Source organism: Lynx canadensis, chromosome B3, assembly GCF_007474595.2.
Source record: "Lynx canadensis isolate LIC74 chromosome B3, mLynCan4.pri.v2, whole genome shotgun sequence".
NCBI classification, from domain to species: Eukaryota; Metazoa; Chordata; class Mammalia; order Carnivora; family Felidae; genus Lynx; species Lynx canadensis.
In genome coordinates, this window is record NC_044308.2 from 30,293,927 (window position 1) to 30,307,181 (window position 13,255).

General features: G+C 56.9%; 1 protein-coding gene across 2 annotated transcripts in view; it reads right to left on the bottom strand.

Moving 5' to 3' along the window:
* Positions 1 to 338: 338 nt before the first annotated feature.
* LINGO1 (leucine rich repeat and Ig domain containing 1) overlaps positions 339 to 13,255 on the bottom strand; it is a 75,276-nt gene continuing 62,359 nt past the window's right edge. For both annotated transcript variants that reach the window (XM_030317643.1, XM_030317642.1), the window contains one exon: positions 339 to 2,591. In XM_030317643.1, coding sequence (XP_030173503.1) covers positions 735 to 2,579 — 1,845 coding nt within the window. In that variant the 5' untranslated portion in view covers positions 2,580 to 2,591 and the 3' untranslated portion in view covers positions 339 to 734. The remainder of the gene's footprint in view (positions 2,592 to 13,255) is intronic.

The window sequence follows — 13,255 nt, forward strand, 5'->3', positions numbered from 1 at the left end:
CCAACCCCTGGCAGTAGTGCTTCCTGGCAGCTTGGCAGACAGCCCCCACCCCCTTCAGGCAGCCCTGTCTCCTCCACCTGCTCCCTGCAAACAGCCAGCCCAGAGCTGGGCCCGCACCTGCCCTGCTGCCTGCTCGTGTCGGTCGCCCGGGGCAGGTGGGGCTCGAACCTCCTTTCCTGTTTTCCTGAGTGATCCCTCCCCATAGGGGAAGAGAAGAGAAAGGAGGAAGAGAAGGAGGAGGAGGAGGAGGAGGAAGAGAAAAACAAGAAACTGAGTTGGAAGAGGGCCCTGGAGCAATCAGGACGTCATAAGTTTGCATTCCGACTAGCTATAGGAAATAGTGTTTTTTTTCTCTTTTTATTATTTCAAGTTTTCATAAAAATCCATAATTATTGAAACCCAAGTTACAGAGGAAGTTCGTAACTTTTTTTATTGAATTATTGACTGTGCTGCATGTCGGTCTGTCAGCTTCCGACTCCAGTCTGTCAACGAGTGCCCCTGTGCAGGTGGGTCCCCAGGCCTGGACTGCTGAGGTCCTGCTAGGAAGAGGGCAGGCGGTGAGGGCCGGCGGGGGGGTGGGGCGGGCAGCAGGGAATGGGGCTGGGAGGAAGAAAAAGAGTGTGTGTGGAGGGGCAGGGAGAGGCGGGAAGGATCGAGGAGCGAGCGTATGGCGGCCAGGCCCCTTCCCCTGCCCGGCTAGCCCGGGGGGTCCCTGCCCCTCCCCCGCCCCGTCCTCATATCATCTTCATGTTGAACTTGCGGGGCGCGTCGGCAGAGCTGATGCCTGCGTCCGACTTGCGGGGCACGTACTCGATCTCGATGTTGTGCTTCGTGTTGCCTTTGCCCCGGCTCCAGAGAAAGAGCAGCACCAGGCAGAAGAGGACGACGCCCAGGAAAGAGATGAAGCCCATGGTGGTGGCAATGATGAGGGTCTTGATGTCGAAGGGGAAAGGCACGGTGGCTCGGGTGCTGTTGGCCTCTCCCTCGCCCGGCTGGTTGGAGATGAAAGCGAAGGTCTTGTTGGGCTGATGGGGCCAGTCGGGCGAGTAGCTGCGCACATGCAGGTGGGCCGGCATGGAGTCGTTGCCGCCCGCGTTGGCCGCGATGCACAGATACGTGCCATTGTCCTGTACCTGGGCGTAGCGCACCTCCAGCGTGCCGTCGGGGAAGACTGTGAGCCGCCCGTTGCTCTTGGCCGAGACCAGGTGCTTGCGGGGTGAGAGCCAGAGGATGGCGGGCGGCGGGTCGCCATCTGCCCGGCACACAAACTGCACCGTGTGGCCCTCGTCCACAAACACCTGCTGGGCTTTGCGGTCCCGGATGCGGGCGCGGCGGCAGGTGAAGTAGTTGGGCAGGAGCACGTCCGGGAAGTCCTTGAACTCCTTGCCCTGGACGAATTCGGGCGTGGCACAGGTGGGCTGCTGCCGGTTGAAGTTGAGCCGCCAGCGGCGCCGGAACACCCACAGGAGCCGGCAGTCACAGGCCAGTGGGTTGGAGTCCAGGATGAGCGTCTCCAGGTTGCCCACCGAGTGGAAGGCTGACTCCTCCAGTGTGGTCAGCTGGTTGCCCGAGACGTTTAGCACACGCAGGTAGTTGAGGCCGCGGAAGGCATAGGGCTCCACCACAGCCAGCTGCCCGCCCACCAGCTGGATCTCCTGCAGCCGTAGCAGCTCATGCAGCATGGAGCCCTCAATGGTGCCGATGGGATTGTAGGAGAGGTTGAGGAAGCGGAGATAGACCAGGTGGCGCACAGCCAGGTAGGGCACGGCGGTCAGGTTGCAGTGTGTGATGGACAGGGATGTCAGGTTGAGGCCATAGAGGCAGTTGGGTGTCATGGTGTCCAAGTAGGGCCAGTGGGAGATCTCCAAGACCTTGAGCCGGTACAACCTCTTGAAGGAATAGTCCCGGATGGCGTTGATGTTGAGGTGCCGGAGCCTCAGGACGATGAGACTGTGCAGGTGGGACAGCGCCTCGGTGGGGATGGAGGTCAGGTTGCATTTCTCCAGTGTCAGCTGCTCCAGGCTGTTGAGGCCGCTGAAGGCTCGGTGGGAGATGTAGACGAGGTCGTTGTCGCCGACCTCCAGCGACTTGAGGTTGTACAGGTCCTGGAACATGTAGTCCAGCAGGATGACGATCTTGTTCTCGCTGATGTCCAGTTTGGTCAGGTTACTGAGGCCGGTGAAGACGCCCAGGGGGATGAGCTTCAGGCGGTTGCTGCGCAGCCCCAGCGTCCGGAGGCTGAAGAGGTTGTTGAAGGCGCCGGGCTCCACGGCACTCACGATGTTCTCGTTGAGCTCTAGCTCTTCCAGGTGTGGGAAGCTGGCGAACTCGTCCTGGTTGAGCGTTTTGATGCGATTCTTGCCCAGGTCCAGCAGGCGGGTCTCGGTGGGGATGCCCTCCGGAACCGCCACGAAGCGCTTGCGGTGGCAGAGCACGGCGCGGTCCTGGGCCGAGCACTCGCAGCGGGGCGGGCAGCCCGTGGCGGAGCCTGACAGCACCGAGCCCAGCACCAGCAGGAGGATGGGCTGCCAGCAGGCCAGGAGGGGGCTGGGCATGCTCCTCGCGCCCCCCGCCAGCATCCTCTCGCTCACCTGCAGCCAGGAGCAAGCACAGGACAGAGGGGGTGGGTTAGAGGAAAGGGTCTGTCTGGACCCCAGTCTGTGCCCTCCTGCCCCTGTTAGAATGTCCCCGACACGGAGAGCTGGGGGTCCACAGTGGTATAGGTCGCTCCTGGAACCCCACAGTGAGGTCCCGATGCCCAAGCCGGAGAGCCTCCTGCCACCCCGTGCTGCTTCCTCCTTGCTCCCTATCCTGCCCAGAGCCCTCCCAAGGAATTTCCCAGCACCCCTGGGGTTGAGGGGGTTCCCTGAAAGGACAGGGTCACCTCAGAGGAGCCTGACATCGGCACCCCAGGTGGCATCCGCCTCCTTTACAGTTTACATTTTACAGGCAATGTGATCCAGGCACACACCCCGTACCCCACCCCACGCCCCGAGCCTCAGCTTCCCCTGGTGCTCATCAGGGAGAAAGCCGGACCTGCTGAGTGGCCTCGGGGCTCACCGAGGGAATCAAAGGGGCCCAAAGGCTGAAGCCTCTGGAAACAGCCTGCAGAGGAGCATGTCTGGTCCCCAGGCTGTCAGGCCAGGGCTTCTGAGGCTGCTGGGGGCCACCCTCTCAGCCTTTAGCCTGAACTTCCTCAGGCACAGACACCACGGCGCCCTCCTCACCAGCACTTCAGCTGAGCCCCCAGCCCAAGAGTCCTGGGATATCAGCAAACCCAGTGGCACCTGTCAGTGTGCATTAATTTGCTTCCCAATGGGGTTTCTGGATCAGTGGAGGGCACCCCCGCCAGAACCCAGGACTCTACCCTGATGCCTCCCATCTGTCTCTGGGGGTTCCGATCACACTCCTCCTGGAGCTGGGGTTCTGTGAGGCTGCTAGTCTGAGGTGGGAGCATTCAGATTCCCATAGCCCAGGACGGCAGTGGCAGCTGGAGGCGCCCGTCCACACTGTGGCACTGAGGACGCAAGGCTCGTTACAGCTGGGCCCTGAGGAACACGACGGGCTTGGGTGGCCGTGACAGGGGTAGTGGCGCCAGGAGGGGGCCCAGCTTGAGTACAGGCTGCAGGTGGAGTAAGCAAGGGGTGTGGGAGAGTGAGCCTCCCCGCCCCCTCCACCCCCGTGACTCTCCCCCAGCTGTGTTGAGAGGCTACTTGCTCCCACCTGTGCCCAGCCTGCCTCTGCCACCTCCTCCTTCCCTCCTCTGTTCCACCCCATAGAACAGCAAGGTCAGCAGGGAGCTAGGAGGGCTAGTCTGGACTTCTTGAAACCCCAGGGGTTGGGCCAGGTGGTCTCTGGGGGCCAAACAATAGCCCAACTGCTCACATGCCACCCTTGGGCCTCTGCCCTGTTCACACACCCCACACACATGGTGCCAAGGGGGGCTCACCACAGGAAGGGGACGCCCAGGCTGGGAGGGCCCCACATCTCTGCCCCTGATCAGGCCCTTCTCCCATCTCTCCCAGCACACCCTCACCCCGACACACACCTGTACAGAGCCTCTGCTTTCAAGGCCACAGGTCTTGTCACCCACACTTCAACTCTTCAGGCAAGGGGGGCTCAAAGAGCCTGTGGCTGCCCAAGGAAACCCAGCCTGTAGAAGGGGGTGGATCTGGGACCAGAGCTCTAGTCTGCGAGACATGCCACACAACTTCCGGTGCTCCCGCAGTCTCCCAGGACTGACAGTGCTCCCTGGTTGTTGATCGACTAAGTGACTGATTAACCGGAGAGGGCTCTGGGTGTTACTGACATGTTATGGAATCTGCAAGGTTTTGTCATCCCCAACGGCTTTGCCCACCCCCCCTCCCCTCAGCCCCTCTCATCCTCTCTCCAGACTCCTGTGGTTCAGCCTCCCCCACCCCACCCCCACCAGGCCATTTTCCACAGTCACACATGCTCCAGTCACCCACCAGAAAAGCAAACATCCTGACAGGCGATCAATAAGTAATTGTGCCGGCAGCTGGGGCCGGCGCGGGTATGAGGCTGGGGACCCGGAGAGGTAAATAGGACTTTTAGCGCCCAGCGCAGGGCTGGGCTGATGGGCGAAGTGGGGGCTGCTAGAGAGGGGGCTGAGGACTGACAGGGGGGACAGAAATGGCACAGGGCACCTGAGACGCTGATAAGTCCCTCACATACACGAGAATAAAGCATTCAAAGCCACCACCACGCTGCCTCAACCTACCCACGTACTCCTCTGCCACCAGTCTGCTCCGTGAAACCACCCAGGTGTCCCCACCTTGTCCTGGCTCTAAACCATCTGCTTTTGGAGGACTCTCCCAGCCTCCTGCCCTAGCAGTCTTTGTGACCTCCCTTTCCAAATGTCGCCTCCTCCACGAAGCCATCCGGAACCTATGCAGTCAGAAATCAACTCTTTCCCACGACACTGAAGCACCTTACACTTATTAGTAGTGACGTTACATAACTGCTGTAGAGCACACCTTGTTCTAAAAATAACTTGAGACAACTGACAGAAAACATTATGCAACAAGATAAAAAGATAAAGCCAGCCAGTGAGGAAAGAATCCCACGAAGTCATGCATAACGACTAAAGGTGAGAGCTTCCTGGGAACCTGAACAAAGAGGCAAATACGCTCAGATCCTCAGCGCCTGGCGCCGCGCCCGTGATGTATGCTTAATCCTGGGTCAAACAGTCACGGGTGCTTCTGTCTCACAGAGCAGGGCCCAGGGGTGTCCTCTGAAAGAATGTATGCAAGAGTCTGTGCAGGGGTTGAGGCCCTGTGAGCGAGCAGGCCCGCTGAGCAATGACAGAGTGGAGAGTTCACATACGTCGATGGAAAAGCATTGCTTGGTGTGGCTGCCACACTCCGGCCTGGCAGTTAGACCCGCAGACGACCGACAGGCCATGCTCCCCGGGACCAAGATAGCTTCAGAAGGGCACATCCTCCTAATTGCCTCATCCCTCACCTTTTACATGTGGCTGTCCTGAAAGGTGGGGAAACTGAGGCCTGGAGAGGTTAAGAAGCCTGCCCGAGCTGGCACGGCAGGAGCACAGCACACGGGGCCTAGTCCCCTGGCCTGGCACCCCCAGGGGGCCCCTGTCATTGAGGGGTGCTGACAGGGCTGTGTCTGAGGGGGTCACCAGAACTGCTGAGTGGGCAGTGTGCTCCTGCCTTCCTGGCAGGGCGAATCCCGCTGGTTACTCCTGCAATTGCAGAGAAGTGTTTTATGCATTTTAATCAGCGTTTTATTTTGGATCCTTGCCCCCTGAAGGGCTTCCCACAAGGGCAAGAGTTTAAAAATTGGACCAATAAATACAAAGGGAATAAACATCGAAAGCAGGCAGGTGGGCAGGCAAAGGGAGAGCTGTGCCCGGGGCACAATGTTCAGATCCCACCGCAGCCTGAGCCCTCCCGATCCCAGAGTGGTGAGAGAAGCTGAGCCGTCAGACCTGCTCTGCAAAGGGCTGCCTCCACCATCACACTCCAGCTCCTATCCTGGGGCATATATGCCTGGCTCAGTTGCTCCCCACTCTGGCCCCAAGTGGTTCTTCGGCCACTCCTACTCTGCTGTGTGACCTTGGGCAAGGCCTGCCCTCTCTGGTCTATTTCCTCCCGGTACAGTGAGGGGCTGGATTCCAGGCTCCCTGAGGGAGCCCACAACAGAAAATGACTTTCACCAGCTAGAAAGTCAACATTCTCAAACCTGGTTAGAGGAGGAGTGGGGGCTCAGGCCCCAAACTGCAGTTCCACCGGGCCCGGAAGGATCTATCTGAAAGGCTCCCCAGTGGGGCTGTCCCCTGTGGGGCTCAGGATGGGAAAGGGGACTGGTGGGGACAGAAGGGGCATCAGATCACCCATGAGTAGACTTGGGGAGAGGGTGAGGGTCATTCCATCTCCTAAGGCAGCATTCAAAAGAGATTATTTTGTAGCCATTTGACAGATAAGAACTCAGCCTTCCTGAAGGGAATTCATTCGCCCTCAGGCCTAGGCACAAAGTTAGGGGGCAGCAGAGTTCTGTTCCCCCTGGTCAGCTTGCCTGCCCGAGAGCTGCCTGGTGTGAAGCGGGAATTCTGGACACACAGGCAGAGCAGGGAGGGGCAGGCCTGTCAGGGCAGTGCTGGGGAAGGCCCCAGGGTTGTGGGGGGGGGGGCCCTGCCCTTAGAGAGCTCAGGTAGGCGCCCTGCCCCCCAGACCCGACCTGTTCCTCGACTGTGCACGTTGAACACACTGAGTTTCTTCTCCTGTGCCTGCTGCCATTGTCCGTGCTAGAATCTCACCTAATTTGGGGTGGGCTGCAGCACAGAATGGAAGGTTTTGTCATTTTAGGTTTATGGTATCAATATTTCATGGTGCTTCCACTCAGCACTCTTCAGGGAGCGCAGGCCTCCCCAGAACACACAGGCACAAGGTCCCTGGCGTGGAGGTGCCCGCTGTCATTGCTGGGGGCTCGGGGCCTCTGGGTGTCAGCCTGGCCTTATGACCTGAGCAATCGCGGTGGGCTGTTGCCCCACGTGCAAATGAGGTGGGCATATGCCCCCTCACCTCCTGTCCTGACATCCTACTACGACTGGGTCTGCAGCAGGAGGGAGTGAGGAGGGACGAGGGACTTGGCGGACCTGAGGGGGCTGAGGGCATCAGAACGTCTGCCTACGGCCCTATCCAGCTCTGCCACCAAGAAATGCGTGGAAGAGCAGGAGAGGAAAGGTGACAGCAATAGAGAAGAAAAGACACATAGAGGGCCATGCAGGAAAGACAGGGAGGAGAAGAGAGAGTCAGAGAACACGGAGGAGAAAGACGGGCACCTGGGACAGTGGGCAGGGAAGGTTGGCCCGGGTCAGGGGAACACGGAGCGAGAGCTTGCCCCACAGGTTCGACTCCCATTTCCTGAGCTCCTGTGCACACTCTGCATGTCCCAAGCCCTGGGCCCGTTACATCTCCTGTCCTGACCACCACCCCATGAGGTGGGTTGGATTACTCAGAAAAGTGAAGGCACTCATGCAGGGTGACCAAAGAACAGAGGCAGATTCCTCGTGGCCTGCCCTGTCCCCAAGTCCCTGCCTGCCTGGGGTCCCTTCTTTGCCTTCAGCTCCGGGACATGGAGCCACTGGATCCATTTCATGAAAGGATGAAGTGTGTTCGTGGGAAGTGTAGTATCGGCTCAGAGGCAGCCGTGGCCATGTGGCCGGGGGAGGGGTGGAGGTGGGGGTGGCATGAGGCTTGGCTACAAAGCCCTCGACAGTCACCCTAGGTCGGGGTCTTTCTCCCCTAGCAATGGCTGGCTGTCCACCACGTGCCCAGAGCTCTCGCATTCAGCTTTCAGAATCCAGCTGAAGAAGGGGTCACCCTCCTGGGAACCCCTCTGATCTCTGCCGGGTCCGGTGTCCGAGGAGCACCCGCCACTGCTGTGTTCGCTCTCTCCCTTCCTCCCTGTTGGAGCTTCTGCAGCCTCCTCTGTGTCCCCCAGATTGAGAACCCCCAGGGCAGGGCCAGGGCTGACAGAACCTCACCCATCCTCAAAGGGGCAGAGAGAGCCAGTCAAACAACTCCTGAGAACAGCCCCTCCTAGGGCTTTCCTGGAGGAGGAGGTGTCATGAGAGCTCAGGCTGAACACAAATACATTTCCACGGGCCAAGAAGGGAGCAGGGGGAAGGCACTTTTGAGGGAGGGAATATGCTAGCAAAGGTGTGCAGGGGTGGAAAGCACCCAGGGACTCCTAATTGCTTCTCTCCTACCCCAAATCCAGATGGTTCCTCCCCGGCTCCTTCTAAAGCCACTCCATTCTAGCTTTCTAGGGCTAATCCCTGCTGAGGTGTGAATGGCTGATAATAGTTTAAGGTGTGAGCAGCTAATGGGGGAAACCCAGTCCCTGGCCAGCCTAATTGGGCAAGGGCTGCCCCCTGGCACAGGGAGTTTGAGTGGACAGGGAACCCTAAGAGAGGAAGGTTCCGGTGCCCAGGCTGGCCTCCGGCAGGAGAAATCCTGTCTGTGCGGTCAGCGGGCAGGCAGCATGGCAGCCTCTGTCTGTCTCCTCCTGGGCTGGTCTGCCCACCTTGGCCTGTCCTCTCCCTCTCCCTTCTCCTCCTCCTGCAGCTGCCCCCCACAGGGAGAGAAAAATCAACCTGGAAGAAAATTGAGGTCATGTCCTTTGTCGTGTATAATTCTTTATTTTCCTCTTGCTCTTGGTTTTGGCAGAGCTGCTGGGCTCCTGGGGCGTGTGTGTGTGTGTGTGTGTGTGTGTGTGTGTGTGTGTGTGTGTAGGGGTGTGTGCCTGCTGTCCCTCCTCCCACCACTCCACACCCTCCCTTGCCCAGTGCCGCCAGCCCCATCTCTTAGGCGCATTTGGAAACTCAAGCCTCTCCCAAAGGTGCTCACCCGGCCTCTCAGCCACAGCCGAGCTGGAGGGTGCTGACTGGGCACGGGGTGACTGCCTGCCCATTGGCTAGGCCAGCTGCCTCTGTGTGTGCCCCTGGGCAAGCACCTGCCCCCTGCATGTGAAGGAGGGATGCCTCTGCCCACCCCGCAGCCCACCCCGCCGGAGCACAGCTGATCTCAGGAGCCGCTAGCCTTCCGGCCAGCCCACAGCTCCAGGCCGTTTTTAGGATAAATTATGAATTTTAATTGTCAAAGCATCTTAGTGTTTAAAGGTTTCTATGTATAGGCTCTGCCCGCCAGGACTGGCCGGCTTGGTGGGGAGGAGCAGGGGTGGGGCAAGGCCTAGAAGAGCCCTCCTCTGGGTAAGCAAAGGGCATGGGGCTCACGGGTCCCAGGCCTGGGCTCCAATCAGGGCCCACTGTGCACCTGCCCTCCATATGACCTTGGGTGACCCTGGACCACTCTGGGCGCTGCCTGTCTCTTCACAGACTTCTTCTGAGGTGAGAGTCCAGCCGGGAAGCTAGGAGCTGTCCTGGGGGAAGTGGGAGGAAGCCACTGGTTCTAGGAAGCTTCTTAGTTGTCTGTACTGAGGTCACCTGAGTGGACAGCACCCCTACTTGGATTGGAGCTGTCCCAGGATCGAGGAGGGGTAGACAAGCACCCATGTGGTGACCTGATGGGGCTCAAGGAAAACCCAGGTCCCGTACCCCTACATCTCCCTTCACACCTCCTCTCTGAGTCTAAGATACCAACATAGGCTCAAAGGGGCAAGGAGGTGCCCCAGAAAGCCTCTGGCTCCATCCCCCACCCAGGCCATCTTGGGAGGTGCCTAGCAGATCCCCTCATGCATACTGGTTGCCCCAGTCCTCAGGGCTCCTCTACCTTGGGAACAACTCAGATTGGCCCGTCTCAGGCTTTGGAAGCCTGGAAACCAGCCAGTCCCTACCTGGGAGGGCCATCAGCCTTGAGCTTGAATGAGGAGGAGCTCACAGCCTCAGAGGCCCGCCCAGGGCAGGGAGCAGCTTGCTGAGAGCAACAGTATGGCATTGGAAGGCCAGAGACCTAATAAATATAATGATAATGAGGGCCTCTTGTGTGCCAGGCATTATTCTAAGCACTTGCCGTATAAAAATTCATTTCTTAGGGTGCCTGGATGGCTCAGTTGGTTGAGTGTCTAACTCTTGGTTTCATCTCAGGTCACGATCTTGCAGTTCGTGAGATCAAGCCCCGTGTCGGGCTCTGTGCTGGCAGTGTGAAGCCTGCTTGGGATTCTCTCCCTCCCTCTCTCATATCCTCTCTCTCTCTCAAATAAACTAAAAAAATAATTCATTTCTGCCACCACAACTTGTTGAAGTAGGCCATGTTATTATCCCCATTTTGCAGATGGGAAAACCAGAAGCAAAAACAGGTTCTATAACTTGCTCAAGGTCAAACAGCTAGCATAATATGAACTCAAACGTGAACTTGGTTCAATTTTCACAGCAATCTTATTAGGCTGACATTATTATCCCCATTTTACAGATCAGAAAACTGAGACACAGAGAGGTGATGCAGTTTGCCACAAATTACGCAGCAACAGATGGCAGAGCTGGGATTAGGACTGAGGCAGTTGGACCCAAGGCTGTCCTGACCAGGCTTGCATACTGCCTTTCCCAGATTCAGGTTCAAGGGCCTACTGAGCAGTATGATTGTGGGCAAATGGCTTTATATCTCAGGGCTCCAAACTCCTTATTCAGAAAAGGGGACAGCAGACCTCACACCGCCCTCTCAAGGCTGGAGGCAGAGAATTCAAAGAGAGGGAAGGAAAGAGACATTTATATCGAACCCATATACTGAGTGCTTTGCGGAATGACCTCGCCAACCCTCACCACATACCCTGTGAGGGAGGAACCATTAACCTCACTTCACTGATGAGGAAACTGAGCCTCCAAGCCACTAGTTCACCTGCCCAAGGTTACTGAACTTGTCTGCCTCTATAGGCATGGTAACCCCAGAGACCACCACACAGGTGAGGGGAATTTGGCCCAAGAACTTGAGGGATTTGTCCTAGGTCCCACAGCATCTCAGGACTAAGGCCTACGAAGAATCCCAGCCTCCTGACTACAGCATCTCTCCCCAACGTAATGCCAGACAGGATACCACAATGGGGCTAGATCAGGGATAAGTGAAGGTTTGAGTTATTTCTGCCTCAAGAAGGGGAAAAGATTTAAAAACAACCCCCAATACATCCAAACTGAGGCCCAGTGAATCTTTTTTTTATAACATGGACAGTTTTATAAATAAAACCGCTTGCCATTCTATCACCACTGACTACTCAAAGCCCTCTCTGCTCAAGTGAGTCTTGTCCAACCCCTTGCCAAAACCCATTTCCCCAACCTGGTACACGGAAGGAAGTCAGAATCAAGGGGTGGGGCGCCCCTCTGGTCAGACACACACAGGTTCCACGTTCTGCTCAGGCACGACTGCTGCCATCACGCAGCTGCCTGTTCGTGAGAAGCCCACGCGTGGGGAGAGGCATCTCTGCAAATCTCTAAGGGGAAGGCAGAGGGTGCAGAGTCCAGTGCAAGCCAAGAGGGTGGAGTCAAAACCCACGGGCAGAGTCCTAGGGGAGGCCCACTCAGCTCCGTGTGAGGTATCGAACGGAAGACCAGATGGCTCAGGATAGAAGATCTGCCTTGGGAGTAGTGAGTGAGTAGCCTGCCATCAGAGGTATGCAAGCAGAGCATTATGGATCAGGGACACTGCAGGAAAACCCCTCTGCCAGCTAGGATCCACACCTCAGCAGCCCCTCTTACCTCTGAGATACCCCCATCTCGCACCTAAGTAAAGGGACGTGAGATGGCCAGTCCCTCCCAACTGCATCTCCAGCCCTGTGCTGGGCCGGGCAGAGGAAGCATGATGGCCAGGGCCCCACTCCCTCTCAGAGACATGAGCAGGTTCTCTGGAGGGGGAAGCAGAGGAGGTGGCAGAGAGAGATTAATTCCCTGAAATGGGAAAAAATAGAAAAACACACACACACCACACACCCTAATAACATGTAATAAGAGGTTGGAGACAAGGAACAATGGCCTGGTAATGTCACCCTGGCGGCAATCAATTTGGGTGTCACATGAAATAGGCATAATTATTCCGCCAGCCCCATTGCTCGTTTCTAACCAGCTCCAGGGGCCCAGGTCTGGGCGGGGAAAGCGGCCTGGAATCAATCGTTGGTGCACCAGGCTGGCAGAGGGAGCAGCCTCAAATCACCTTGCCAGCACCAAGCTTCTCAGCCTCTGTGGGTACGCAGAGGGCCTCCTGGGGGGACCTTGCTAACATCCAGGAACGACCTTGCTCAGCCACCCTTCATTCATGCAATGGGCAAGAGCAATCAAGGAGGACTCCCCGAGGAGGTGAGAATGAAGAAGAACAAATATACGTTTGTTCCATCCAGTATTCATCCCCCAGGTCACCAATCTCTTATTAAGCACTCACCAATGCCATTACTAAAATGGACTGTGCATTATTAAAATAATGAAGCACGGGCTCTTCCCCTCTCCAAAGCTAGGATCACCCCGTGCCCATCCTGGGAGTGAACACAGAACCACAGGGGTTCCTTTGGCTTAACTGTGCAGAACTTAATCTCTCCTTGCTCCCTCCTCCTTCACCGCCACTTCCCTGGGGAGTCCTCCTGACTGCTCCTGCCCCGCCCTGAGCTCAGGGCTTGTACAGACAGCACCCCACAACTGGAGATGCTGACGTACAAAAGGGACAATCGCTTCCTAAGCATCTGTTACACGCTGGCTGCTGCCCTCTCAACCCCCATTTCATACACCAGAAACCTTGAATTCCAGAAATGCAAACCAAGGCCACAACATAACACCATTTTACACTCAATCAATTGGTAAAAACCGAGAGGGCTGACCATACTGAGTACTGGCAGGGGTGGGGAGCAGTGGCGACACTCCTCTCCTGCTGGGGGGGGAAGCATAAATGGTACAACCAACTTGGAAAACACTTCAGCACATTTTCTAGTAAAGCTGAATATGAACATGCCCTATGGCCCAGCAATTCTGCTCCTAGCTGTGTGCCCCAAGACACTCTGCACGCTGCCTCAGGAGACAGGACAAGAAGGTTCACGGCAGTATTGTTTGTAAGAACAAAAAGGGAAACAACCCACGGGCCCATCAATAAAAGAATGATAAATACACTGTGTTATGTTCAAACCACATAACATTATGCATCAGTGGAAATAAATGAACTACATTACCATTATCCGCAACAATATAGAGGAAGCTTTACAAATACGATGTTGAAGAAAAAAAGCAAATTCTAGAGGGCTGCAAACAGTTTCAGGTTCTTTTTACAAAGTTCAAAAGTAATACAAA